Source organism: Sorex fumeus, unplaced genomic scaffold (assembly GCF_029834395.1).
Source record: "Sorex fumeus unplaced genomic scaffold, SorFum_2.1 ptg000002l, whole genome shotgun sequence".
Lineage (NCBI taxonomy): Eukaryota > Metazoa > Chordata > Mammalia > Eulipotyphla > Soricidae > Sorex > Sorex fumeus.
Window position 1 is genome coordinate 57,988,091 of NW_026606059.1, and position 27,661 is coordinate 58,015,751.

Below are 27,661 nucleotides of genomic sequence, written 5' to 3' on the forward strand. Positions count from 1 at the left end.
AGCAGATGAAAGAACAAAGAGCACCCAAAAAACAGCAGCAACAACAAAAAGCCCCAGATGGATTCTCATCTGCTTGTAGCTTAAGGCCTACCTGATGAGCTAAATTAACACTAAAGACCATATCTGCTTTCCAGTATCCTCTAACACCTTCAGCTATCAGGCAAGGCCATTTTCTCTGCATAGAAAACTCAGGTCTATGGCCTGAAGCTCAGCAGGTGCGATTCAGCTGAAAAGTCACCCCTAGGAGCTTCACCTCTAGGATGAAGTTTCCACCTCTGCCCAGACGGGTTACTCTCACCCCATTATTCCTATTTTATCTTGTTCAGTTCTTTTGCCACTCTGAAAATTTCCAATTGTTTCAATTATTTTTAAATCTTCTATATCAAACTATTTTCTATATCAATAATTGACAACAAACAAAACAAAACAAAACAAAAAACCAACCCCAGGGGCTGGAGCAATAGCACAGCGGGTAGGGTGTTTGCCTTGAAGTCGGCCAACCTGATTTTGATTCCCAGCATCCCATATGGTCCCCCAAGCACTGCCAGGAGTAATTCCTGAGTGCATGAGCCAGGAGTAACCCCTGTGCATCGCTGGGTGTGACCAAAAAAGCAAAAAAAAAAAAAAAACCTCAAAAAACCAACCCCACTTTTAATTATTCCTGTCTATCCCCATTAGAACGTAAACACTGGAGAGAGAACCCCAGGACTGCTCTGTTAGCCACAGTATGCCCAGGGTCTAGAACAAACAGTTGTCGAATGAATGAAAAAAAAAACACAAAACACGCGAGGAACCCAGTTCCTTTAAAAAGCCGGCCCATCTGGTGACTTCTGCGACAAGGGAGGCCAGGGCAGGCAAGTGGAGTACTGGCCGTTGCTCGGGGCAACCACTGTTTCCCAGCAGACGCGTGCCCACGCCACCTGGCCCCGCCCCTCCAGGCCCCGCCCCCGAGGCGCCCCGCCCCCTCGGCCGAGTCTCGGCCCAGTGGTAAAAGCAGCGCTCGCCCTTTAAAGGGCGGGACTTCTGGTCCACGTCGTGCACGGCCGCCGGAAGAGGAAGTTTCGCTGCCGAACGCTGCCTCGCTCGTCCGAATTCGGTGGCGCCACGTCCGCCGGTCTCCGCCTTCTGCACCCCCAGCTCCGGCGGATTTCGCCTCGACACCGTCCAGTGGCGGAGCCGGCCGCGTGGTGAGGGGCCGGGACGGGGCGTCGGGCGGCTGTGCGCATCCTGGCCACCTAAACCGGGCGAAGATGTCGGACATTGGGGACTGGTTCAGGAGCATTCCGTCCATCACGCGTTACTGGTTCGCCGCCACTGTCGCGGTGCCCTTGGTCGGAAAACTCGGTCTCATTAGCCCGGCCTACTTCTTCCTTTGGCCCGAAGCCTTCATCTATCGCTTTCAGGTACTGACCGGCGGCAGAGGGAGTGGAGACTGCAGGTCCCAGGAGGCCCCGCGGCGGTCGGGCGCACAGCGGCATGTCACGGGCGCGCGGTGCCTGCTGGGATTTGTAGTGCCCATGGCTCCAGCGCTTTAGGGCGGGGTCCTGTGGCCCGGGTCCTGAGGCTAAGGGTCTGGATCTGGAACCAGGGCTTGCAGAATCCGAGGCGAGGAGACGTGCGTTTGGCCCGCTGGAAAGGGGCAGATTTCGCCTTTCTGTAGAGGTAGCGCTCCCTGCATTCAGAGGAAGTAGAGGGGAGCTAAGCCTCTGAGAGTTGTCAATCTAGTGGATGCTGCTGATTAGCTTGAATGTGGTAGATGCCCTCTGACCTCCCTGTGACACCACGTGGGTGACATGTGGATTTCAGTTTTCCCAACATCCAGTTGAGTGGGTCCCCCCCCCCCCCACACCCCATGCTAATGAACTCCCCTGCATAGGAGTTACTTGAAGTCAGAGGCGCAGAGTGCGTTTATCTTTCTGCATCATGTAGTTGAATCTATGAAGGAACGAACCAAGAATAAATTGCTCCAAGAATGGAAGAAAACCGAGTTTAATAAAATGAAATGTTAAAAAAAAGGAAAAAAGACAGAAAGAAAAGAAAAAGAAAAGGAAAGAAAAAAGTTCAGAAAGTAGTGCAGGCAGTAGGTCCTTTCACGTGTCTGACCCAGGCTCAGTACCCAGCACTTCACAAAGCCCCCAAGAGTAATCCCTGAGCACAGCCAGGTGTGTGGCCCCAAAATAAAAGCAGACAAACAAAGAAACAAATAAGGCCTTGATATTTTAAGTATGAATGAAACAATCCAGACTAATATGCCTGGAAAGAGAAAATTAGTTTTCTAGAAGTTATTTTATGCACTGAATTCTGTGATTTCGATCTTTCAGTCAGTGGCAGGTCAGTATAAAAAAACAGACTTTTGAATTTTGTGTTGTGTCCAGAAAGCATTCTAGAACCTCTTCTTTACACTTTCTTGGCTGGAGGTGAACTCATTTAGCTTCATGACTTTTAAATACTTTTTGTAAGCCCAAGACTCCAAAAGAAAAATAGTTTCAGTCTCGATCTAACTCCTGATTTCCAGACCTGGATAGCTAACTGGTACTTGAAATTAGCACTTGGCCAAACAACATTATCTCAAACTTAACCTGTCCCTTTTAGTCTTTACCTGAGAAGTAATAATGACACTTACGTTGTTGTTTGCTTTGAGATCATACCGGTGATGCTCAGGGCTTTCTCCTAGCGCTGCACTCAGGAGTCACTCCTGGCAGTGCTTGGGGGACCATAAGGGATGCTAGGGATCACACTCAGGTTGGCCACATGCAAGGCAAGTGCATTACCCACTGTACTTTTTTCTCCAGTCCCAAGTAGTGACACTTTTATGGCCAGATGCTGAGTTAACAGTGTTGGAGTCATTTTTGACTTGTCTCTGTCTCATGCCTGACCGTCTGCAAATTCTACTTATTGTACCTTGGACATAGATCTAAAGTACAGTTCCTTTTCATTCTGCAAGCCATTCTAGCTTTGCTCATTCCGTTGCTTCTCTGGATAGCAAGGGGGCTTATTTTCAAACATAAATAAATCGCTATCATTCTGTCTGAAGGACTGCCCAGATACCTTCTCAACTAAATAAGTGAAATCCATGACCACTTAGTGAATTGCAGGATCCCCTTGTACTGTCCAATCTCATCTCCCTCCCCCCAATCTCCACCTTGTACAAAAGGTTCCACAACGGACTCCCTGCTGGTCTGTCCACAGCTTACTTTTTTCCTGCTCCAGACCTCTACATACAGTGTTTCTCCGCCCGAGGAGGGTCACGTGGTTTGCCTCCTTCCTTCATGTCTCTGTGCAGGTGCTACCTAATGGCAGGGCCTTGCCCTGTATAAAAATATGAACCCATCCATTTCTCTCCCTTTGATTTTTTTCTCTTGTGATTTATCCTACCGTCCCTTGGTATTGTTAGAAAAGAAGGCTCCCTGGGAGCCTGAGCTTTGTGTCATGTCCACTCTCTGCATCCCCTGGGATAGTGGCTGGCACACAGAAGGTGCTGGAGGACTGGCGGATGCATGGGACCAATTGGGGCCATAATGGTGAGTAAGGCAGTTGAAAGCTCAGCTCCCTTGAAGAAAAGGGGAGAGAGGCAGGTGTTGGGGAGTGACTCATGGGGTGTGTATTTGATGCAGTATCTTAGAAAAGCCTCAGAGAAGATTTTTGGACAGAATCTGGGACTCTGGGAATAACTTTCTAGGGAGAAGGCATAGTAAGGCTTAGAGACAGGAATTAGGAACAGATACTACGAGACAGTCAGCGGTGGGGATGAGGATCCTTAGGTCATTGCTAGATTGGTTTGAACTTTTGGCCTTTTGGAAAAGGACTGACAAGTTTACTTTGACTGTGGACGAGCTTGGTGTGTTGAATGGGGTGAGATAGGGCGGGGGGCTGGAGGGGGCGCCTAACCTGTTCCTATGAGCTAAAAGGCAAGAGGGATGGTGATATGGGCCAGTGTGTGCGGAGACAGGGCAGCGATCCACGTCCCAGCCGCAGTGGCCAGGATTGCGGCTGTTTGAGACAAGGGTGAATGGGTCTGGCTGCAGGACTGAGCAGTGTCTAGGCGAGTGGAGTGGATGCTGGAGCTCTTCACCAATCTGGGGAATGCTGAGGGCAGTGGGGCCTGAGGACACGGCAGCATCTGCACCGAGAGTGTTGCTCTGACCCTGTACCGTCTCCAGCTGCTTTGGAGGCGTCCAGATGGAAACGTGAAGCAGGCTGTTGATTAGAGTGTGCTTCTGGCATGCAGCCTGAACAGCACACTGGTGTTTTTTTTTTTTTTTTTTTATGCATTTGGTAAATGTATGTTGACAGACTAGATGTCAGTAGACTTGTCCTTGGGTAAAGGATGTTCACAGGAGCTGTGATTGTACGTCATTCTGTGAGAAAGGACTTGCTCCAAACTGGTCACTTCCTCTTTTCACAGAAGCCAGCTCATTTTTGCAATTAGATCCATCAAAGGCTTTCTAGTAGACTCGCAGTGGGGCTGTGACAAGCCAGGGATGGATTAGAAAGTGATTACCCTTGTGATCCACCTTCCTTTGTTCCTCCCATCTTCCTGGTTTGGTTTTGTGGGGGTATGACTTGGAGGCTGGGGTTCTCCCTGGGGTCCCCCGCCTGGCCCAGGTGGGGAAGGAAGGCCGTCTGTGCTTTCTGCCCTCACCTCAGTTTGCCGCCAAGGCGGAACCTGTGCTGCACAGTGGCCTGGCGCTCAGCCCATCTGTAACAGCTTAAGCAGCGTGGAGATGATTGATTTCGGGCTGTGCAGCCCTGTAGGAAGGGACAAATGACTTCTCCTCTTATCTCTGACGCTCCTTTGACTTGTTAGGCCCTCCAAAGTTTCAGACATTCCTTTCTTCATGGAAATGGCAGCAGTGTGAGTAGAGACTTGAGGAAATGCTCTTCACAGTGGGTGCTGGACAGTGGTGGTGGAATGCTTTAAGGTTGGTTCCTGATTGCCTAATGGAGAGCTGGAGTCCCCTTACTCCCCCTCCCCCCCACCCAGCTCTCTGTGGTTTGAGACCATGCATAATAAAAGAGATTGGGTAAGCATCACCCCACCCATCTGTATTTTTTTTTTAATTTTATAAAGGGCTGGAGCGATAGCACAGTGCTAGGGCGTTTGCCTTGCACGCAGCCAACATGGCCGACCCGAGTTCGATTCCTCCGCCCCTTTCGGAGAGCCCGGCAATCTACCGAGAGTATCTCACCCGCACGGCAGAGCCTGGCAAGCACCCTGTGACGTTTTCGATATGCCAAACACAGTAACAACAAAGTCTCCAATGGAGACGTTACTGGGCCCGCTTGAGCAAATCGATGAACAACGGGAGGACAGTGACAGTGATAAAGTTGTTCACAATGATTTATTACATTCAATATTCCAACACCAGTCCCATCGCTATTATGCCTTCCCACCACCATTATTTCCAATTTCCCCACCACCACCCAAGCCTGGCCCAAAGGCAGATCCTAAATAATTTATTTAGTATTGCTTGTTACAAATAACCTGCTGAAAATGATCTAAAAAGTTTTTCTTAGTGGAAAGTGTGTGAAGATCCACCCCCCTGTGTTGTGCTGCTCCAGTGGTCCTCTCAGTCAGCTACCACAGCTGGCCCCAGGTTAGCTGGTTTATAGGCCCCTGCAGTTGCAGTTTCTAGTTTCGATAGTTTTCTTGTTGAACTCTTTTGCATAATGTTGGTGGCCAAAGCACACCTTTATGTATCTGGCAAAATACTGTTGGTGGTGATTTCTGGTGCATTATTTCCCTTTTCTGTTAGAGTGTTCCAGGCAGTTGAGTCATGGTCTCTATGCTGGGCTTAGCTGAAGACTGGTAGGATACCCGTCACCGGCCTTTAATCCTTCGGAGTTGCAGGTCATCTATCCTTAGGAAACCCCCTTTTATTTTTATATTATTTTATTTTTGTTTTTGGGTCACACCCGGGAGTGCTCAGGACTTACTCCTGGCTCTTTGCTTAAGGATCACTCCTAGCGGTGCTTGGCGGACCATATGGGATGTTGGGAATTGAACCCTGGGTTGATTGCATGCAAAGCAGGTACTTGCCTGCTCTATCATCGCTCTGGTCCCAGAGTCGTTTTTTTTTTTTTTTTTTTTTTTTTAACAGGAGGACTGTGACCGTGGGTCATACCCAGCAATACACGGGTTACTCCTGGCTCTGCACTCAGGAGTTACTCCTGGCGGTGCTCAGGGGACCATATGGAATGCTGGGAATCGAACTCTGGTCAGCCACATGCCAGGCATATGCCCTACTCGCTGTACTATCTCTCCAGCCCCACAGAGTCCATTTTTAAAATCTAAAAATGGGGGCAATTTAACGTGATAGTAGATTTGGTTTTTGTTTTTGGGCCACACCTGGTGATGCTCTGGGCTAATTCCTGGCTCTGCATTCAGGGGTCACTCCTGGTGGACTGAGAGGACTATATGGGATGTCAGGGATCGAAGCCGGGTTGGCTGCTTGCAAGGCAAGCACCCTTCCTATGGTACTGTCATTCCAACCTCATATTCGTTCTGTTCTAACTATTGTGCTTAAACCATCTACAGTTTGATACATTGGTGGGGATGGAAGGGAGGAAAGTAGAAATGAATGTTCTCTGAATATATTGATTGGGAGACATATTCTAATTTCATAAATACAAAAGTAAGTCTTTTCAAAATGATGAAATGCTACCCACTTCATGTCTCCATTTAATAAGACCCATGGAAGCACGTTTGTTGGAGTGCCCAGTGAATAGTCTGCTAAGTAAGCTATTAAAAATAGTAGTTTGCTTATAGTGCTAGTTTTATTTATTAGCCAGTTATAACTCCAGCCATTTTTGCCTTCTATCCTAAGCAGTGCTATTAGTATTCTAATTTTAATATGTAATTGAAATGTAACTTCTCTGTTCTTACCCTATTATTTGTCCCATTGAGAGTGTCCTGACCTGAAATGGGCAAGAACCATTTCTCTAGGAAATGACACCAGCCTCGACCCCAGTTGGAGCTGGTCCTTATATTTCGGTTATGTTATACTCAACCCGATGATAGCAGCCCTAGCAGATTGATTTAAGAGAGTTCTTGCCTTGCTCTTGACTGACCCAGGTTCTTTCCTTGGTTCCCCCTGAATACTACCTGGAGTGATCCCTGAGCGTAGGCAGGAGTAAGCCCTGACCACAGCCGGTTGTAGCCCAAACCCAAAAACAGAACAAAAGGTACCAGGGAAAAGAGACATGCGCATGCAAACCTGGAAGGGGAATGAGCTTTATCTGTTGGTTGAGCATAGAAGTAGAAGACTCACAATTTGGAGTTAGGAGCAGAAGATTGAGCTGAGTGGTTAAGCACATGCCTTATATGCATAAAACCTGGGCTTAGTCTCGGGCACTGCAAAACAGCAATAAAAAACTTATAATTTTTATAGTTAAAAAACTCCTTTTTTTGGCCACAACTGGTGGTGTTCAGGGGCAGCACTTGGCTTGTGTTCAGGGGTCCTACTCGGTGCCAGGAGCCAAAACCCACACATTTTTTTTTTAATGTAGGAGTACTGTTATTTATTCAGCCACTGATTAGCTAATTGAATTGTGCATGAACTCCAGTTTACTTTTTTTTTTCATTTTTTCTAATTTTATTTATTGAATCACCGTGAGAGCAGTTACAAAGCTTTCGGGTCTAAGTCTCGGTCATACAATGAAACACCCGTACCTTCACCAGCGCCCATTCTCCACCACCAAAAACCCCAGTATACCCCCATCCCACACCCTTCCCCTACCTGTGGGACAGATGATTTTCACATTACTCTCTCTCTACTTTGATCACATTCAACATTTTGACACCAGACCCACCATTATTATTTGAGATTTTACCCCAACACTCAGATCTGCTGAAAAGGCAACAGTAGACAATTTGTGTTCTATTGCTGGTTATGAATAGCATATGATGTCGTGTGGCTGCAGTAGGGCCACGTGATTTTGAAATTCTGAAATTTTAACACTTAAATCTGGAGGAATTTCTGCCAAAAGCCACTGGGTTTCGAGATTTGCTCCTAAGTCTCTGGGATCATGGTCGTTGAGCAGCTTGGTCAGGAGCCAGAGAGGCCGTTCATGGGCGATGACTTGGGATCTTGTTGGGACAGGGAGACCAGGACCGGTTCCACCCCCATCCTGTGAGGCCCAACAAGTTTCGTCACTGCGGACCCAGACCTGACTGTCCAATGGCCTCTGAAGGATGACAGCCACCGAGCCGCCAGGGGAAAGCAGGCGGAGGGACAACACCCTTTCCCCCCGGGGTGGCCTGGCAACAGTAACCTACTGTGGGGTCTGGACGCATTTCTGCCAAAAGCTGCTGGGTGAAACCTACACATTTTACTGCAAATCATGCTCTCCAGCCTACTAGGCTAACTAACTTTCCAACCCAGCTAGAATAATTCTCCTAAATTTTCTGTTCATACTGGACAGTCTTGCTTATTAGGCTGCCCATTTCTTGATAGGTATATTTTTTAAATTGTTGTTGAGCTACAATATATAAGCAGAGTAGTATATGTATTTGTATATATGGTATATTCTTGAATTTTCCAAACATGAATACATGTAGGTAAGCACCATGTAGACCGAGAAATAGAACCTTGCTTGTACTCTCCAAACCTTCTCACTTGCTCCTACTTTCCTTAGATTGTTTTAGCCAGCTTTTTTTAGCATCTTTGAAAGAATATGGTGTTTATCCTTGTGTATCTAGCCTCTTTCACGCAGTGCCTTGAGAATGCCCATATTATTGCAGGTGGTTTTCACTTGCTCCTATCCATGCAGCCCTTTTGGGTGCTGAACTACCATTTATTGATCCATTCTATAGGTGTGGGCCTTTTTGGGTAATTTTGTTTTGATTTAGTGAAAACTATGACTGTGACCATTCCCAGAACATGTTGTTTAGTTGATGACTTTGAAAGAGTTCATTTAAAGTTCTCAATTGAGACATCATTTTTTTGTTTGTTTGTTTCTTTGTTTGTTTTAAGTGGTGCCCAGGAGGGATACTCCCAGCTCTGTGCTTGAGTTCACTCCCAGTGATGCTCAGGGAACCAGGCATTGTTGGGATTGGAACCCAGGGCCTCCCATCTGGAAGGCCAGGACTCTCCCACTGAGCCACAGCCTGTCCTCAGGACTGAGTCTTCCATTTGTTTTTCTTGTCTACCTGGATAGATAGATATGCCAAACCTTGCTGATACTGAACAGTTGGCATATGGGTGCCTTTCCTCTCTTGCATAGATGGTGACCTTTGTAGATTTTCTTCATTCCAAATCAACTGTTTATTGTTTCAGTAAAACCGGAGTGGGTGAGTGGGGGAACTTTGATCATGGGGTTTTTTTTTTTTGGTTTTTGGGTCACACCTGACAATGCTCCGGGGTGACTCCTGGTTCTACACTCAGAGATCACTGAGGACCATATGGAAAGCTGGGGATTGGACCTGGGTCAGCTGCATGCAGAGCAAGCACCATACCCTCCGTATTATCTCTCCAGCCCTGTAAGGAAGACACTTGTAATTATTTCAGTAGTAGAATGTTGGGCGGAAGTTGGTGAAATAGTAACTGAAGAACAGTATCTTGGCCTGGGGTGTAGCTCAGAGAGTTGAAACACTTGAAGGTGTGTGGAATCTTCAGCTTTGGGTGGCCCAACACCGCCTGGTCCCCTGAGTACTCCTTGGGATAGCCCAGAAACCAAACCAAGCCAGTTTTTATTACTATTATTATTTTAAGGCCTTAGATGCCCTTGAGCACACGTGGTCTTCTTGCTTGTGTCCAGTGAAGGACTCTGGATGGATTTTCTCACTCTCACAGGAGTCTAGCTTTCCTCAGGAGAATGGTGGGGATTTGTAACACTTGCCTTCAGAGTGTTAAGTCAAGGTGTGCTTCTCTGCAGGTCCTGGGCTCATTGTGCCCTACCTGGCTGCCTCTTCAAGGGTCAGTGAAGGTTTTCTAGTATTAAAAGTCACTTTCCACCATTCCCTAAAAATAAAGCCGTTTTCTATTTGAATTATTTACATATGAGTCAGAAGAAAGGGAGGGATTTGGTTGAGTACCTGCCACGGATCTCAGAAAAATATTATATTGTATCTTTCTGAGGAGAGAAAATATCTCTTAATGTTTTCAAATGATCATTTTAAAGGAATACAAAGATAACATTAAGTCTTTTAGATTGGTGAGAACAAGTATACCCCAAGGGTAAGCTTAATGAATGGGGGAAAGACATGAGGTATTTTGACAGACGCTGATTTCCAAAACACAGGTGCACACGGTGGCTAAAAATAGTGTCAAGTTGTCAGTGTTGTGAAAAATATAGTCAGCAAAAAAAAAAAAAAGAGAAAAAGTCAACAAAAAAAAGGTTGCTTTTCTAGTCAGGCCTTGAGTAACTTATGAAAACATGGGGGGTAGTTTAAAATGGGAATCTGTAAAAACCAGGTCAGCATGAGTCTCCTAAAAGATCGTAATAATCTTACACCCACAGATCTCTTTTTCATCCACGCACCTTTTAACTTCTCCTCCTTAATTCCAGTCTCTTACCAATTCTGTGACATAAAGAAAACAGGAGCCACAAACAAACTCTACTGGGTAGATGAAGAAACAAACTCAGAGGCCTGGAGTTTCTGAGGCCTTGGGCTGTAGGAGCACTGAGGCAGCCGAGGCCTTACTCACTGCTGGTTTTTCCTCCAGGGGTTTTTAATGGGCAGGGAGAATGACTTTGTAGATTCAAAGCACGGTTCATTTCAGGATTATGAAAGTCATAGTCAGACCGAGTTTTTACCAACTGTAGTGACACCCCGTAATGGTGTTAGTTGTGAAGGGGCAGTTAAAGTAGGGGTTTAGTCTCATAAACTCTGGAGACAGGCTGTCTGCGACAAAATCTGAGCCCGGTGCCACTTACTGCCTATTACTTAACCTCTTCTCATCCTGTTTCCTCGTCTATAAAGTCTCCCTCCTGAGTCAGGGCTTGCTCTTTCAGTTTTTGACCATTACCCAAAGTAGGGCAGGCGTTCGCCTGTCATTCTCTTTTACAGATCGAAATTGACGCTCAGCAATGATAGCTTGTCAGCTAAGCCTTCAATCTAGCCCTTCTCAAATCATTTTCAGTGCTGGGCTCTCCACTTCCAGACTCTACGGGTCCTGTGACAAAATCGTAAATAAATCGAAATGAATTTCTGCCTGTCATGCTGTGCTGGTTTAAATAAAGTTGGGTACTTTGAAAGTTTTTGGGTGTGTAGAGGCTGTTGTTCACCCCGGGCTGTTAAGTGAGCTCTGAGGATTACTTTTCCTGTGCGTCTGGCCAGGTTCCACCACTTCCGTTCTCCAGATCAGCCACACCCGAATGCTCTCGGTGCTCCCTGTCCATTGGTTGTGCTTTTGTAGTTCTTTGGGACCATGTACTGTTGTCCCAGACATTTCCTGCTTTGCGTTCTCCGTGTGCTGCTTTGGAGAGCCTCTCTCGGAGGCAGGGGTTGAGCCTCAGGCTTGTGCAATAAGATACACAACTCTTAAGCCCACAGCCAGCTGCAGGATGGCAGGTCCAAAATTTGGGAAAGGTCATCCATTTCAGCCACTGTTACTTAACATTGTTCTGGAGCTACTAGCCAGGAAAAGAGACGGATAGGATGGAGGTACAACTTTTATTTATAAGGTAGACTCAATATGGTTGGGACACCATTTCTGAGTATACAAAAGAAATAGATAATTCAACATCAGTGGTTAGGTGTTAACAATAAAGAGCCAGGCTGAAGAGATAGTAACAGCGGGCAGGCAGCTGGCCAGGGTTTGGTCCCCTGCATATGGTCCCTTACACCTGTCAGGAGTTATCCTTGAGTACAGACCCAGAAATAAGCCCTGAGTACTTGCAGTGTGTGCTGGGTGTGCCCACCGTGTCCCTCCCCTCTCAATCCCCCCAAAAAGGTGTTCTACTTTTAGAAAATTAAATTACTGAGATTAGCCAAGAAAATCATGACAAATGTGCAAGAAAATGGGAGGGAATTATTGAATTTTTAACTTTTTCAGATATGAAAGTAGGAATAAAACTAGGAATTGAAAGTGCCGAAGTAGTAGTACAGGGAGTAAGGTGCTTGCCTTAGACATGACCAACCCTGGTCTGATACCCAGCACCATGTATGGTCCCCTAAGCACTCCAGGATTGATCCCTGAGCTCAGAACCAGGAGTTGGTTTTGAGCACAGCCAGGTGTGGCCCAGCCCTCCCCAAAACACACACACACACACACACACACACACACACACACACACACCCCCAAAAAAACTAGGAATTAAGATATCTTGATAGTGACATAAGAATTTAATTCCAAGCAAAATAGTGTAGAGGTGAACTTTAGTATAGAAGGTAATATGTGAATGATACAAATAGGCTTTTAAATCAGTAGGAAAAAAGATGGTTGGCTTTATAGATAGGACTGGGAAGCTGAGTGGCCTTCTAGAAAAATAAGTTGAATCTTTTCTCTGCTCCTCAGAGGAGCCATGAATGTGCGCTAATAGCACCAAACATTGCATATTCTTGTGAAGTATTTCATCACTGTGCTACATGATTGATACATTTGCCCACATTAAATTAAACTTTACATGTCAAAATATGGTAAAAATATCCTAAAAGCAGTCTAGCAATGAATATACCAGGAAATATTTGCAACAAGAAGAAAGGAAAATTTCTGTATATATAAAGAAACGTCAATCTAAAGGGTTTTTTTGTTTGTTTTTGTGGGGGACCTGCCCCTGGTGCTTTGGGCCACCTCCAGTAGTGAGTGGAGGCCAACGGGGCTCTGACTAGTGCTACTGGGCTCCTGGTGTTGGTGCAACATGCAGGGCCGAGGAGCAAACTTTAGGTTTTGGTTTTTAAAAAAACTCTAGGCGAATACGAACTTTACTACATGATGTGGAGGAAGAGAGAAATCAGGCATTCATCTGCATTTTAGGAGGAAATCGAAATTATCCAAATATTTGTTACAGGATAGCGCATGGGCCCATCTGCGCCTTGTTCCAGGCCTCTAACAAGTACCGTGAGTGGCTTCAGAGTGCTCCTTCTCTGTGCACTGCCAGGTTTCATGCAGAGGACTCAATCTTGGGGTGGCACACATGGATGCTTTGCGAAGGCATTGCGGAACAGTTTAGTTGTGTTGTTGGGGATGGGAGACGGGATCAGGAACGAGGCTTGCTGCAGTCTTCTCTGTGGGTTTTGGGGGTGGTGGTGGAAAGGGATAATATATCTAAGTCATGTATCCATATTACCTAAAGAGCAGTTCAGTTTGAGCACGGGGAATAATACTGTCGTACCTCTCCCTTTTGAGTGTCTTTTGACAAGGTTGTCATCTCAGTATTTTGCTCTCCTAAATAGAGACATGATTCTACTGTCGGTAATTGTCTTTGTTACCGACAAATTGTCTTTGTCTTAATTCACTTTTGACAGACTTAAGTATATACCTGACTAACCATAACCATGTCCTTCTCTAGGACTGCCTTTTTTCAGCCTGCTTTGCAAAGTGTGTTTTTCATTTATGATGCCACTTTATACCATTGATTTGCAAATCGATGTAATTAAAGCTGGTGTGAACTTTTCTTGTCTTCTTGAATTATGTTGGTGGTATCTCTTTGGTAGCACTCATCATTATGACGTGTATTTGCTAGGATTGATTTTATTTAGTTAAAATGAATTAATTGGGCTTAGAGAAACTAACAGCTGTGTTTATTTTGATCTGGACAGATTTGGAGGCCAATCACTGCCACCTTTTATTTCCCTGTGGGTCCAGGAACTGGATTTCTTTATTTGGTCAATTTGTATTTCTTATATCAGTATTCTACACGACTTGAAACAGGTATGTTACCCATAGTTTTAAGTATTGTCTATTAACCAGTCCTTAAGTTTACTTAGGGGCCAGAGTTTTGAGCGCATATAGAGAAACGCCTTAGTGTCTGTAAATGCCCCAGAAGTAGTCAGACATTTATGATTTTTTTTCTTGGATCCATTCCCAGGGGTGCTTGGGGACTACTTCTGGTGCATAGGGATTGTTCCTGTGATTTTTCAGGGGACCCTAAAAGGCTGGATATTAAACCTGGGACTCCTGTGTACAAAGATGTACTCCAGGGGCTGGACAGATAGTACAGCAGATAGGGTACTTGTCTGACACGTGGTTGACCTGGGTTCGATCCCCAGCACCCCAAATGGTCCCCTGAGCCCCGTCAGGAGAGATTCCCTGAGCACAGAGCCAGGAGTAAGCCCTTAGCACTGTGGGTATGGCCCCCAAACAACAAAAAATGAACAGAAATATCCCACCAGAGACATATTTCAGCCCTTTGAGCTGTTTTTCTGATGCAGATTATTTGATTTTTGTTAATCCTTACAGCAGATTCATGAGGTGTAAGCAGCAGTGTACAATTAAATGCGCTAAAAAAAATGGGGAGAGGTATACACGTTTTGCCCATGTACTTACAGGCTGAATCATGTACTTCCCATTAGTCTGACATCTCACTCATTCCTGGCACACATCAGGCCCCGTTCTGTGCTGCTTCATGGGCCTGAAGTGTGTTATTTCCTAGATTGGGTTCAGAAAGCACGACTTATGCAACTGTAAGCATAGGTTTAGTGTCATAATAGAAACCTTCAGCTCTAAAGGTATATAACTTGCATTTAAGAATAAGGTAGTTGGCTGGAGTGATAGGACAGCGCGTAGGGAGCTTGCCTTGCAACCACTATCCCTGTGTGAGGTGAGGCGTGATCCTTGAGGACAGAGCCAGGAGTAAGCCCCGAGTACCTCTGGGTTTGCCCAGAGAAGAAAAGAGAAAAGATAAACCTGCTATGACTCCCTATGCTGTGGGTAAAGTGTTTGTGTATTTGGGAGGTGTCTGCCGCCTATTCCCAGTGACACTCAGCCCACTGAGCTGGATATCAGTGCGAGGATGTACTGCTGTCCTGGGCCACACTCAGTAGTGCCCAATGTTCAAGCGCCTCCGTGGCTACCCCTGGCTGTGTTCGGTGTTCAGGTGCCTACGTGGCTGCACTCAGCCATGCTCAGCAGGTCATGTTGGTGTTGGGGGTGAGGGTGAGGGGTCACACTTGGGTCAGTTGCATGCAAGGCATGCTCGTCCTTGTGAGGTTTGTTTGCTTTGTTTTGTGAGGGTCTGGGCTTACTCCTGGCTCAGTGCTCAGGGATCCTTCCTGGCAGGGCTTAGGGCTCTCTGTGGGGTGCTGGGGTAGAACCCAGGCCAGTTATGTGCAAGGCAAGTGTACTGTCTCTCTGGCCCTGCTGTGAGGTTTTTAATAGAAATCTTTTCTTGGGCCAGGGAGTTAGCTCAAAGGGCTGGAGAACATGCACTGCATGTGGGAGGCTCGAATCTGATCCCCGCACCACACTTCCCCAGAACACAGCACCAGGAGTAGTCCCTAGGAAGCAACCAAGGTGTGGCCCAAGACAAATAGACTGAATTTCTTACTGAATCGGTACGTGTTTGCTGCCCTACCGTATATGCTATTTTGAGTTGCTTATATGAGAAACAGTAAATGACGTTGCTGTGTCAAAATGTGAGTATCAGTTTGTGAGGCCGACATGAATTTGCGAGGATTGGCTGACTACCAAGGCTTTATAAACCTGTTAGCATAGGATAGGGAATTCCAAGCCATTAAAAAAAGTAAATCAGTTTGAGATGTGTGAATCAGATTTGTAACTCTGGGGAAATAGAGGGGTACTTGGTGTCAAATGTAATTTTCCCGTAAATTGCTGCATTTTCAGTGCTTTTTGAAAATAGGGAAACTGTTGTATTAATACAGGTGTCGGGTTGTAGACATTTATTTATTGGATGGGACCTAACTATCCCCTTGGTTTCACTGAAGGAAGACAGGAAGTTTAAGGATGTTAAATAACTAGGCTGAGGTGAAACTGACAACCGTGATTGTCACACCGATTTCAGAATTGTGATCCTTGAGTCCGCCAGAATATATGATTTCCCTTCTCTGTCCTCTCTGTCCCCTATTACGGTGCTGACTTTCTTACTAGTGTTCTGTCCCTCTGGCATAATTTTATTTAGATTAAAATGTTAGAGTAGTGTTTTTTTTTTTTTTTTTTTTTTTTGGTTAGCAAAGTCTAGATTAAATAGGAGTGATGTATGACTGGTCTAAAAAATGTTTTTTTTGTGGCTGTGAAAAGATAGTACAGGGAATAGGGTGCGTCACTTGCATGCAGCTGACGTGGCTTCTATCCCTGGCACCACATGTGGCCTCCTGAGCATCGATAAATGTGCCCCCCAGCCCCCAAATAAAGTTTATTATGGAAAATTTTCAAATATAGAAAGGAAGAGAGAAAGGTTGGGGAAACCCTTTTTTTCTTTAATTGAGATCAAATTTATATAAGATGAAAACTGCCATTTGAAATCATCCTGTCCAGTGTCTTGAGTATCTTTGCTGTTACATAACCACCGCCGCGTGTGGCATTCCGGGCAGGCCCACAGAACACAAAGGACAGTCCCCGTTAGTCCTTCCTGCTGCCCCCACGTCCCTGACCAGCACTGATCTGGTTTCTGTATGGACACACCTGCCTGTTTGTGACATTTTGTCTCCCGTTGTGACTGTTATTTTCACTTAATATGTTTTCAACGTACTTGTATATAATTTCAAGATACTGTGTATCAGTGGGATCACCTTTTTCCATCACTCCCTTTTAACAGATACCTTGAAAGCCAGTCTGTGCTCTTGACTGTCCCATGATTGTTTGAAGCATAATTCACAAACATTTAAAAATTTATCTTTGAAGTAAATACAGGGACTTGAAAATCCTACTACACTTAATAATCCTAATACACTTAATTTACAATAATTTCACGACCACTTTTTATTTGCAGATCGTCTTCTCTCTCAATTACTTAAGGTCCCTCAACCCTTTTACTTACACCTGCTGCCTAGTCAGGTTCTATAAGCACTTTGTAATTCTGTTGTCTGCATGACAACTTACAGGATCAGACCGTAGATGTTGGTGTGTACTGTAATTCTTAAAGTTGCTTCTAGTTCTCTATCATCCAGTAAAATTTGAAATTCTAGAGCTGAGAAACACTTTTTAAACTGCCTCATTGATTATTCATGTATGGTACAATTCTACGCATTTAAAGTATATGATTCAGCGAGTATTTTGAGTTGTGCATTCACTACACTCAACTTTAGAATGTTTCATCACTTCAGAAAGAAGCCCTGGATGTACTTGCAGCCATCCACATTTCCATTCACTCCCCTCCTTCCCTTTGGGGTCTGAGTTAGCCTGTGGCAGTCAGAACCTGTGACTGGAATCCAGTTAGGAGAGCACAGGTTGACCTGGGTGACTGAAGTTTAGGGCAGGCTTCTGGGGATGGACTTTTGGATATTTAAAAAATATTTACTTTTCTTTTACTTAAGAGAAGCAAATTAAAAATATTCTACTTTGGCATTAGCTGTGTTTTTGAAATGTTTCTTTACATGAAATTCACTTTGTTCTGAAATTCTGAACCATGAGATGTTTGGCTTATTCTTCTTTTTAGGAGCTTTCGATGGAAGACCAGCAGACTATTTATTCATGCTCCTCTTCAACTGGATTTGCATCGTGGTATCCTTGAATCTATTACATGGGTCCAGAAAGTAACTGGGATTTTTTTCCCCACCCCCAAATTTGGGGAAATAGTATTCTGTTTATTATTTCCACTGACAGAAGTTTGAGTCTTTGTTTCACTCGAGGTAATAAGTAAGAATAATTAAGATTCTTTGAAAGCTAGAATGAATCAGCCCTGGAGTGGTTTGTTCGCTTGTCACTGCCTCTGTGGCATTTCCCCGCAGTGGACTGTGTTTTATAGCTGTTCCCTCTTCCCCTTCTTAATTCTCTGTGTTCTCGTATGTGACAACTTGACAACGGCACAGGGATCCTGTGCCATGAGATAGCGTTGGAAATCGGTGGTCCTTAGTGGAAAATGGGTTTACGCCCAGCCTCCTCTTCCTGCTTCATTGCTGTCCTGGTCTCGGGGCTCTGAGTCCTCCCTGCATCCCTCTGTGAGGACCTCACTAGGGATGAGGCACGGCCCCTCCCTTTGTCCTGCCTCTTCCAGCTCTCTGCCTCGGCCCGTGGGGGCAGAAGAGGAGGCTTGGTGACTTTGGGGGCTTTGCTTGAACGTTGGCCAGGAATCAAGAAGACGTGGTCTCTGGGTACCCACTCCACTTTTGTCCCCTCTGGAAAGAAAAGAAAAGCCTTTCAGCTTGGCTCTGGAAACCTAACTGGGATGAGAATCGTCACGGGTTTCAGACGGCACAGGCATCATCCTCTGCCAATGGGAGGAGCGAGGCCACAGCATCAAGGGCAGGGCAGAGGGGATGCCACAGAGAGCCCTGTGCTTAAGCCCTGAGGGATTCTGGCCAGTACTGTAGCCTGTAGTCTGTCTATGGTGAAGATGAGCTCATATCTGTGTGATTGGAGGGTTTTAAGCAGTTTGAGTTAGAGAAAAGTATTTTCCTTTAGAACACTGGAGATGAAGGGAACTTTTTTACCAGGCCTGGAATGCCTGCTTGGTATTTGATCTTTAACTTTACAAACCAAGATTACTGGCTTAGCAATGGATATGCAGGTAAGTGGCCATGAAGCTGTCTCATTTTCTTTATTACGTTTTATATTTACAGTTAATAGCCTCTTACAGAAGTTGATACTACACTAACTAGGTAGTTAATCATGTGGGGTTTTGTTGTTGTTGTATTTTTTTGTTTTGGTGGCCACACCCTATGATGGCTGAGGGCTCAATTCTGGCTCTCTCTGCACTCAAGAATCACTCCTGATAGTGCTCAGGGGACCATATGGGATTTTGGGGATTGAACCTGGGTTGATCTTGTGCAAGGCAAGGCCCTACCCGCTCTATATTTATTGTTCTGCCACCCCTCCACCCCTCCATTTGTGTGGCATTTTGAAATGGTGATCGTAGTTTTATTTTGAAACTCGTGCATGGGTTTCAAATAGACGTACTAATTTTTACTCACTTTTGGCTTATATGTGACTATTGAGAGTAACGGTTATCAGTTATTGCCTATGCTTGCATGAGGCTCTACATTTAAAAAGATTCTTCAGTAGGAAAGCTTTGTTTTGGATGTGTGGGGGCCACTACTCCTGGCGTGGTGCTCAGAGGTCACTTACACTGACGCTTAGAGGATTGTTCCGTGCTTGGAATTGAACTTGGGTCTCGCCCATTGAGCTCTCTGCCCTGCCCCAACCTGATCATTCTGAGCTCATCTACAATAATTGGGTTTCATTCTAGGGTTTTCAGTTAAAGTTATCATTTTGATGAGTTGAATTTCTTTTTGCCTTTTGAATGTGAGAATTCGGAGGGGTAAGTTCAAGAAAATAGATCCATGTTAAGTGCCTCTGTATTCTAAGTGCCTCTGGGCCCCATCTTTACATGTTGACGTCTTTTTGCAGTTGCTGATGATTCCTCTGATCATGTCAGTACTTTATGTGTGGGCCCAGCTGAACAGAGACATGATTGTGTCATTTTGGTTTGGAACGAGATTTAAGGTACTGTAACCTACTTGGAAAACTCCTTTCCATCTTTGTAGCAATCCTTTCTTCAGCTGAGCAGTGTACTTTCTGACTTGTCCAGAAGAGGTCACTGCTGAGCAGTGTCCAGCAGGCTGGCCCCTGCTGCCTTCCCAGTCACCCCCCTCCCCTCCCCCCTCTCCCACTCTCCCCCACCCTCCCACCCCTGGGTTTCCTCTGTTCACCTGAAAACCTTTGCTTGCTGTTACTTCTCCCTCCCTCTCTCCTCAGGCCCCGCAGCCATGTGTCCCCAAGTCACCTCCTGTTTGTGGATGCAACAGGAGGAAGAAAAGATATTCACGGGGAACTTGATCTTTAAAAATCTGTTCTTAGCACTTTCCTGTTACCTACTTTACACTTCAGTTTAAGCATTGTTTTTTGTTTTTTGTTTTTTTTTGCCCCCAGACACGTCCCTTTGTGTCTTCTCCCACAGCTTTTCACCTGTAACATGTTTTATTTTCTTCATTTTGACCCCGTTCTTTCACATTCTCTGATGAGATACATGTTCAAAATAAGTTTGCATGATACGTAAAAGAAGATGGGTATTTTTAGTTCCCTGATTATAGGGGCCATGTTTTGGCTTGCATCCACTTTTTGAAGCTATGGGTTGAATTAAGCTGGGCAGGGACTGCATCAGAGCTGTGGGCCAAGTAATACTCGGTCTCCAAGTACTAACGTATGAGGCGCTATCATTATGAATGCAGAATGTTACGCTTTGTTATTTGGGGCCTCCCCAGCAGTGCTGAGATCCCGGCACCGTTCCTGGCAGTACTCAGCCCAGTGACCAGGCACTGGCACTTTGGTACTAGGTAAGGTGATGTGGTTTGTGGTGCAGGGTCACACACATGCAGCCCTGGGAACTCTCTCCATCTCCAGAGAGAATGTTTTTCATTTTTATTTGTTTGAGGGCAGTGCTGCCTCCCAGAGCAGTGCTCAGGGGTTCGAGGGCCACCCTTGGCCACAGTTGGCCAGCTGGGCTGCAGGGGTCAGTGCTCAGGCCTGCTAGTGCTGGGAGCCACCAGGGTCACACATGGTGGTGCTCAGGTAGCCTTGCAGTGCTGGGGCGCAAACTGGGGTCTTGCGTGCCAGGTGCCCCGACCTCTGAGCTGTCTCCCTGCCCTCCTGAGGGCAGCTTTACGGACAGCAGCAGTAGTGCTCAACTGACCTCAGAAAAACTACCAGTGACTTTCCAGAGGATTAAATAAAATCTCCCAGGATATCTTAAAACATTCCAGTGTTCAGTAAATGGTCACGGTCCTCCCATTATTCATCGATTAGCTCGAGTGGGCCCAGTAACATCTCCATCATGAGACTTGTTGTTACTGTGTTTGGCATATTGAATACGTCACGAGTAGCTTGCCAGGCTTTGCCGTGTGGGCGAGATACTCTAGGTAGCTTGTTGGGCTCTCCGAGAGGGGTGGAGGAATCAAACCTGGCTCCACTGGGCCAGCTGTGTGCAAGGCAAACGCCCTACTGCTATGTAGTAGCTCCATCCTTTTTACTCATGTTTGTGTGTATTTTTTTTCCTAGGCTTGTTATTTGCCTTGGGTTATCCTTGGATTCAACTATATCATCGGAGGCTCGTAAGTGATACGAGATTTATTTAACTGGAACCAAATCCATAGAAGACTCTCATTGTTCTTTGTCTTCCTTTTGTAATCTTCATAAAACTTTCAGAAAAATCTCAGCAATGAGATTGGAAAGTTAATGTAAAATACGTGGATTTTGAAGTAATGCAGGGACGTAGCTGTAGCACTTTAAGCAGTGAATGGTTGTCGCTTACCTCACTGTTGTTGGTCACGTCAGGTCTTGATATGTGATTTTGTTGGTTGGTTTGGGGAGCGTCGCACCCAGTGGTGCTCAGCTATGGCTACTCTGCCTGTGTACTTACAGGCCATTCCTGGTGGTCACGGGATCCACATGCAGAGTGTGCACTCAGCCTGTACATGCTCTGAGTAAATGCTTCTTTCTGGAGTTTTCTGTCTGGATTGCACAAGCACAGACTCAGTTGTCTCTGAGCTGACTTCCTGGAGTGCTGGGGATGCATAAAGTTACGCTGTCTTTGATCTGTGTAAGCATTACAGTTGCCAGGGATCGTACCCAGGGGGACTGGGGACTGAACATGCTAGATGTGTGATCTGCCACTTTGCAGAGTCCTTTAGTTTTCTTTTTTTATTTTGTATTTTGGTTTTGGGTCCATACTTGGCTGTGCTCAGAGCTTACTCCTGGCTCTGCTCAGGGTTCACTCTTGGGGGTGCTCCAAGTGGGATGCCAGGGATTGAACTTGGGTCAGCCGTATGTAAGTCAGGCGCCTTCCCCGCTACTCTAGCAATCTGTCCCCTAATCCAGTCAGAATTTTTTTTTTTTTTTTTTTGCTTTTTTTGGGTCACACCCAGCAATGCTCAGGGGTTACTCCTGGCTTTGCACTCAGGAATTACTCCTGGCGGTGCTTGGGGGACCATATGGGATGCCGGGGATCGAACCCGGGTTGGCCGCGTGCAAGGCAGATGCCCTACCCACTGTGCTATCGCTCCAGCCCCGCAGTCAGATTTTTAAAGGAGGATATCCAGGTGCAGCTATTTTAAGAATTCCCCCCCCCTTTTTTTTAACACTACAAGGTATTGTTATTAGTAATAGGGGTTCCACCCAGCAGTGCTGGTGGGGGGCTGGTCTCTCCACTCCTGGGGCTGCTTAGGCCATCCTCGACAGTGAGGTGCTTGGGGGCCCCCAGGGCCTCACCGAGCAGCATGTGGGGGGTTATGCGGTTCCAGAGGGTGAATCTGGAAGCTTCTTCTTGCTGGATGTGTACTCTGTTGCTTGGTCTCTCTCCCCAGCCCCCTCCAGATTATGTCTCATTTTCAGTGGGGTTTAGGGCTTGCCCTGCATGCGCCTGGTGCTTTTGCTCCCGGGGCGCCTCCCTTCTGCCTCCGTCAATGCTGAGAGCACCGTGAGCTGGGAGTGGAGGACATCCCTGCCCGCCACATGGGCAGAGCCAGGGAGTGCTTTCCTGTGCCCATGTGTCTCTGAGGTGGAGGGGGATGGAGAGTAGCTTTGGAGACCCCTGATGGAGGCTGGAGGAAAGCTGTTTATTGTGGGCACCGGAGCACAGCTCCAGGAGCCAGAGCCGGGCCCTAGGCACACCCTGGTCTTCTGCCTCACTCCCCTGCTTCCCCCGTGGGCCTTCACCGGGACCCACGGTCTACGGATTCAGCACTCACCACTGAAAGCTTTCAAGAGCTCGCTTTGCAACCCCTCTAATTCTCAGGCCGAAGGGAGCCCAAGCAGTATTTTGTGGCGAGGCTGGGACGTGCAGAAGATGTTGGTGGGCTGCTAGCCTTGAAGAGCGCAGGCCCCCTGGGTCCTACCCCCCAGGGTTGCGCTGGCCGCCCACCTCAGGGCTGTGCTGTCGTGCCTGGCCGACTCTCCCATGACCACGCGGCTGTCTGGAGATTAATTGAACTCTCTGTTTGCAGGGTAATCAATGAGCTCATTGGAAATCTCGTCGGACATCTCTATTTCTTCCTAATGTTCCGGTACCCGATGGATTTGGGAGGAAGGAATTTTCTCTCCACACCCCAGTTTTTGTGAGTTCTTGCCCTGCCCTTGCCCTGGTGTGTCCCTAGGGGCTCAGATAGGGGTTTCTCTCTCCGATGGGGCTTGAGCCTCTGGGTGCACAGGTCCTGCATCCCGGTACTCTGGGAGCACAGCAGCCTCGGCTCAGTCTTCTGGGAGCCGAGCTTTGGGTGTCCCCGGAGGAGTGCTGCACTGGGCCAGGATGACCTGCCACGCCTGACCCCCGTGCACCTCGGGGTGGGGGTGGGGATGGTACACATTCAGCATTTTAATTTTTATGGGCTTATTTGAGCTTGAAGACATTCTCAAACCATCTTCCCGTGAAGTCAGAGCACGATCAGCACCGGGTCAGCATATGCATCATCGGCAATCCAGTGAAGCTGCATGCTGCTCCCTCCCATACCCCCCCCCCCCCCCCCAGGGCCGCGCTGCCCTCCACTGCCCAGTTGACCCATGTCCTCCACCCCCTTCATTCTGCAACCAGTCATCACCCTTAGAGTCCAAAAGTCTGCTTTGGCACCGTCAGTGTTTCTTTGGTTAAACATTGCAGAATTGAGCAGGTGTCGGCATTCGAGGTCCTGTGGCCCAATGCTTGGGACTTTGTGCTGGCTCTCCCTCATCTGCAGGGAGGCCAAGGGCCCAGCTTTCCTCTGACACAGACTCAGGGTGGGGTCCCTTCCCTCAGTGCCCGTTTTTGAGGTCGCGGAAATTGATGCGGAGCTTCCGAGCTTGCCTGTGGGAGGGCGTCAGCCTGCGAGGCATCTGGGAGGGACAGCAAGCTCCCTTACTCCCTTCCTGGGACTTGGCAGAGCCCGAGGGAGGTTGGTGCTCTTCGGTCCGCGAGCTGCAGGACCGTCCACCCAGGAAAGGCCCCTGGCTGCTAGCCAGGCCCTGCAGTGTGCCCGACGTCAGCCCCGGGTCCGGCTGCACGTGCCGCCTTTTGGTTCCAGCATTCTGCTGGTTGTCAGTCCCAGGGGCTCAGTCTAGCAGAAAGTGCAGGTAGCGCACCACTCAGCCCCCTTTCCTAATTGATTAGGAGTTAGGATTGTTTTTTTAAAAAGTCTGATAGGAAAAGTCATTTTGAATTGAGGAAACAGATTTATATAGAATTTCGGGTGTACATCGTTACTCAGCGTCATAATGGAGTATATACTTAATATATCTGCTACATTAATTGCACTTATTAGGGGTACATTTTGAAATATGATATATGAACAGAAGTACACTTTGGTTGTTGTATGGGCTTTTTATTTGTTCTTGGGCCACACCTGGCAGTGCTCAGGGGTTATTCCTGACTCTGCAGTCAGGAATCACTCCTGGCGGTGCTCGGAGGACCATATGGGGTGCTGGGGATGGAATCCAGGTCAGCCTCATGCAAGGCAAATGCCCTCCCTGATGTACTATTGCTTTTTTTTTTCTTTTGAAGTGCATAAAAAGAAACTTTCTCTTTTGAGCCTTTAAGCTAAAACAACAACAACAACAAAACCCCAAAAACCAAATGACCAGTCTGCTGTCTAATTATCAAAGGACACATTAACAGCAGGCTTGGATTTCTGCTGTAGGTTTTCAAGTCAGATAGCAGATGCCTTAATTTAAAAAAGAAAATACAAAAAAACCCCAAACCCCAACATGGAGCTTTGGGGGGTAGCCAAGGGCTATTTTCCTTTAAGTGGCCATATTCTGACTTAACAGTTTGGAACTGTTTCCCAGTCGGGGGCAGCAAGTGGACAGGAGTCTCGTGGAGGACCAGCCGCTCGCGGGAGCCCGCCTTCCCCCAAGCTCTCTCTGTTGGTGGAAGCCCTTCTGCTAGATTTTGCATAAAGATCAGATGGCAAAATGTAGCTCCTTGCAGAAGCAATAACTGCTTTGAAATTACCATAAATTTTTGTTGATTATGTATAATTGGGCATCTTCTTGCACTAATGACTTGAATTTAATCTCACTCTTCTTTGAAGCCGTGACGATGGCTGCCATAGAGTCTGGGAGCACATCGTGTAGCCGAGCAGCGTTGCCTTTTTGCCGTGTTCCTTTTACTCTGTGCTGTGGAGGAGCGCTGCTGTACGCGACCTTTAGGGGTGCTGAGAAATGCATCTGGGACTTAAGTGTCGAGCTGTGTCGGTTGAGAAGAAAGGATGCGAGTTAGAGAATTCTAATGTGCCTCGCTATTCTGCATTCCGTTTAGAAAACTAGATAGATCCTCTTCTCTGCACTTACTTTCTAACTAGAGGAGTGTTTTGGGGGCGGGAAGAAACCTGAAAGGTATCAGGGATGATCTGAACCAGCATCTCTCAGCAGAAGGCCCCCCTGTGGGCTCCAGAGTATTCCAAGGGGGCCACAGGTGAAAAAGACTGAGGCATGGAATCGTGGCATAAGACGAGTCGGCCAATTAGTTCAGCCTGTTTCTGCCCCTCTGCTCAAAAGTGACCCTGGTGATGTTTGGGGGACTGTCTGCTGGGCCGGGGATGAACTTGGGGGTGGGTACATGCAAGTGAACGGCCTCTACTATCTCATCAGCCCCAGAAAGACTGGCAGTGCTCAGGGCTTACTCCTGGCTCTGTGCTCAGGGATCACGGGACTGTGAGGAAGGACCCCAGGGACCATATGGGGTCCTGGGGATCAAACCCAGGTCGGCCTCATGCAAGGCCAAATCCCTTACCTTTCTGACCCTAAGACAGTTGTTTTGGAGTGTGAATTTAGTCGAAAACTTAGTACATGTAAGCAGCATGCGAAGGTGTGTTTTCTGTGATCAGAACAGAGAGCCAAGATGGATAAGGTGGTGGCCTCGGCTCACATAGTTCCTCCTGACAGACCCACGCTGTGGGACCCGACACAGCTCTGGTAAGTGTGTGGACCTGACTCACTTGTCTTCTCTCCCTTCCCCCGCCCACTCCAGGTACCGCTGGCTGCCCAGCAGGAGAGGAGGGGTGTCTGGATTCGGCGTGCCCCCTGCGAGCATGAGGCGAGCTGCTGATCAGAACGGTGGAGGCGGGAGACATAACTGGGGACAGGGCTTCCGACTTGGGGACCAGTGACGGAGTGGCCTCTGGCCTGCCCCCGCCCCAGCCTCTCTGCTCATGATGAAGTTCCTCTCAGTGCTGGGTGCGCTTAACCACCGAGTTCTAGCTAACGCTGTTGGACCTGACCCGCACTGAATGTAGTCTTTCAGTACAAGACACACTTTTTCAATCCTGAAGAAAAATATAAAGTGTTCCTCCAGTTTCATGATTCCCATTCAACTCCTTCCTGCTATGAAGAACAAATTATCAACTGTGCAAATTGCAGAACTGACTATAATTTTTGGCGTCTTCCTTTTTTCTGTCTTGAATAACGGGGTCCCGGCAGTTCTTGGTCTGCTGGTATGCAGCGCGGTGTCCAGGGGAGGGTCACCAGACCTTTGTCAAAGGGACTGTTCTCTCTTACACACACGCCACTTCCCTCCTCTTCCCAGCCCCCCAAGATTTGCAGCTAGAGGAGTTGCCCAGAAAGTGACTCTGCCTTTGACAAGCTCTTATTTATTGACTTTTGCCAAGGCTTCACCGAGAACTGATCCCCACCACTCACCCCTTGGGGGTGGGCAGAACTCTCCCAGTAGGGAGAAGACTGGAGCAGCCGACGACAAGCTCTCAGCTTCTGGAATCACTGTGACCTGCCATCATTGCAGTCGGTCAACACCTCTTTAGAGGTCTTCGGACAAAAAGCACCACGTAGGGCAGTCACAGATGGGGGCTTGTCGGGGGTGGGGGTGGGGTGGGGGTGGCTGACAGTTTCCCCTGAAGTCCTGCATTAGGGGTGCATCGCTGACCTTGGTGGGCAGAAGTCCAGACCCTTTTGTGTTTCATAGGGAGGGCATACTGACTTTGGCTGCACCCAGTGAAACTGAGTTGTACTCCAGAAAGTTCCAGATTACATTGGCCATAGGCTGATGCTCTCTCTGAGAGGTTAGCCCTTAGGTGTTGATACTATTTTATTCTCAGTACATGTAAATTGAATGAGGGAGGAAAGAGCTTTATATCCCTGATTGAAATTCTCTCTCTCTCTTTCTCTCTCTCTCTCTCTCTCTCTCTCTCTCTCTGCCCCCTCTTCCCCCTCCCCCTTCTCTCTCTCTCTCTCTCTCTCTCACACACACACACACACACACACACACACACACACACATGCACACACACACCATGTTCCACGGACATCGAAGCACATCATTCGGGGTTGGGTTGTAATGCCTTGAGAATCTGTGTCTGGGAGCCTTTATTATTTTGAGTCATGAATGTATTTCAGGAGCAGCTTAGGAGCCCATGACTCCCCTGTCCTCTGTGGGCTTTCTCCATCAGGGTAAGGCTTGTCCAAATAAAAGGTTTTTTTGACGACTACAGTGTTTTTCACAGCTCTTCATGTTTTTTTTTTTTTTTTTTAAATTCCAAAGGCAGCTCACCAGGAGCTGGGTTCAGTGGGGATCAGTTTCCTGGCAGGAAACAGGGCCCCCAGACTCCCAATAGTCTTGACCCCACCCCCCAACTGTGACGTCTGTCCCCCTGTGGACATGGGGATTTGGAGACGACTCCTCACGG

The 27,661-nt window shown here is 47.1% G+C and overlaps 1 protein-coding gene across 1 annotated transcript; it reads left to right on the forward strand.

The window, feature by feature from the left end:
- Positions 1-1,039: 1,039 nt before the first annotated feature.
- On the forward strand, positions 1,040-26,819 carry DERL1 (derlin 1). The gene is made up of 8 exons (XM_056137480.1): positions 1,040-1,403; positions 13,706-13,817; positions 17,500-17,564; positions 18,544-18,570; positions 19,410-19,505; positions 21,057-21,109; positions 23,000-23,110; positions 25,993-26,819. Exons 1-8 carry the CDS (start codon positions 1,251-1,253, stop codon positions 26,129-26,131), a joined length of 756 nt encoding a protein of 251 aa, XP_055993455.1. The 5' UTR covers positions 1,040-1,250; the 3' UTR covers positions 26,132-26,819.
- The last annotated feature ends 842 nt before the right edge of the window (positions 26,820-27,661 follow it).

Excerpts from the sequence above, each read along its gene's own strand:
- DERL1 (XM_056137480.1), top strand. The coding sequence starts at position 1,251 with ATGTCGGACATTGGGGACTGGTTCAGGAGCATTCCGTCCATCACGCGT. Across the intron at positions 13,818-17,499 it reads TTCTACACGACTTGAAACAG|GAGCTTTCGATGGAAGACCA; the intron begins GTATGTTACCCA and ends TCTTCTTTTTAG. Across the intron at positions 17,565-18,543 it reads TCAACTGGATTTGCATCGTG|ATTACTGGCTTAGCAATGGA; the intron begins GTATCCTTGAAT and ends TTACAAACCAAG.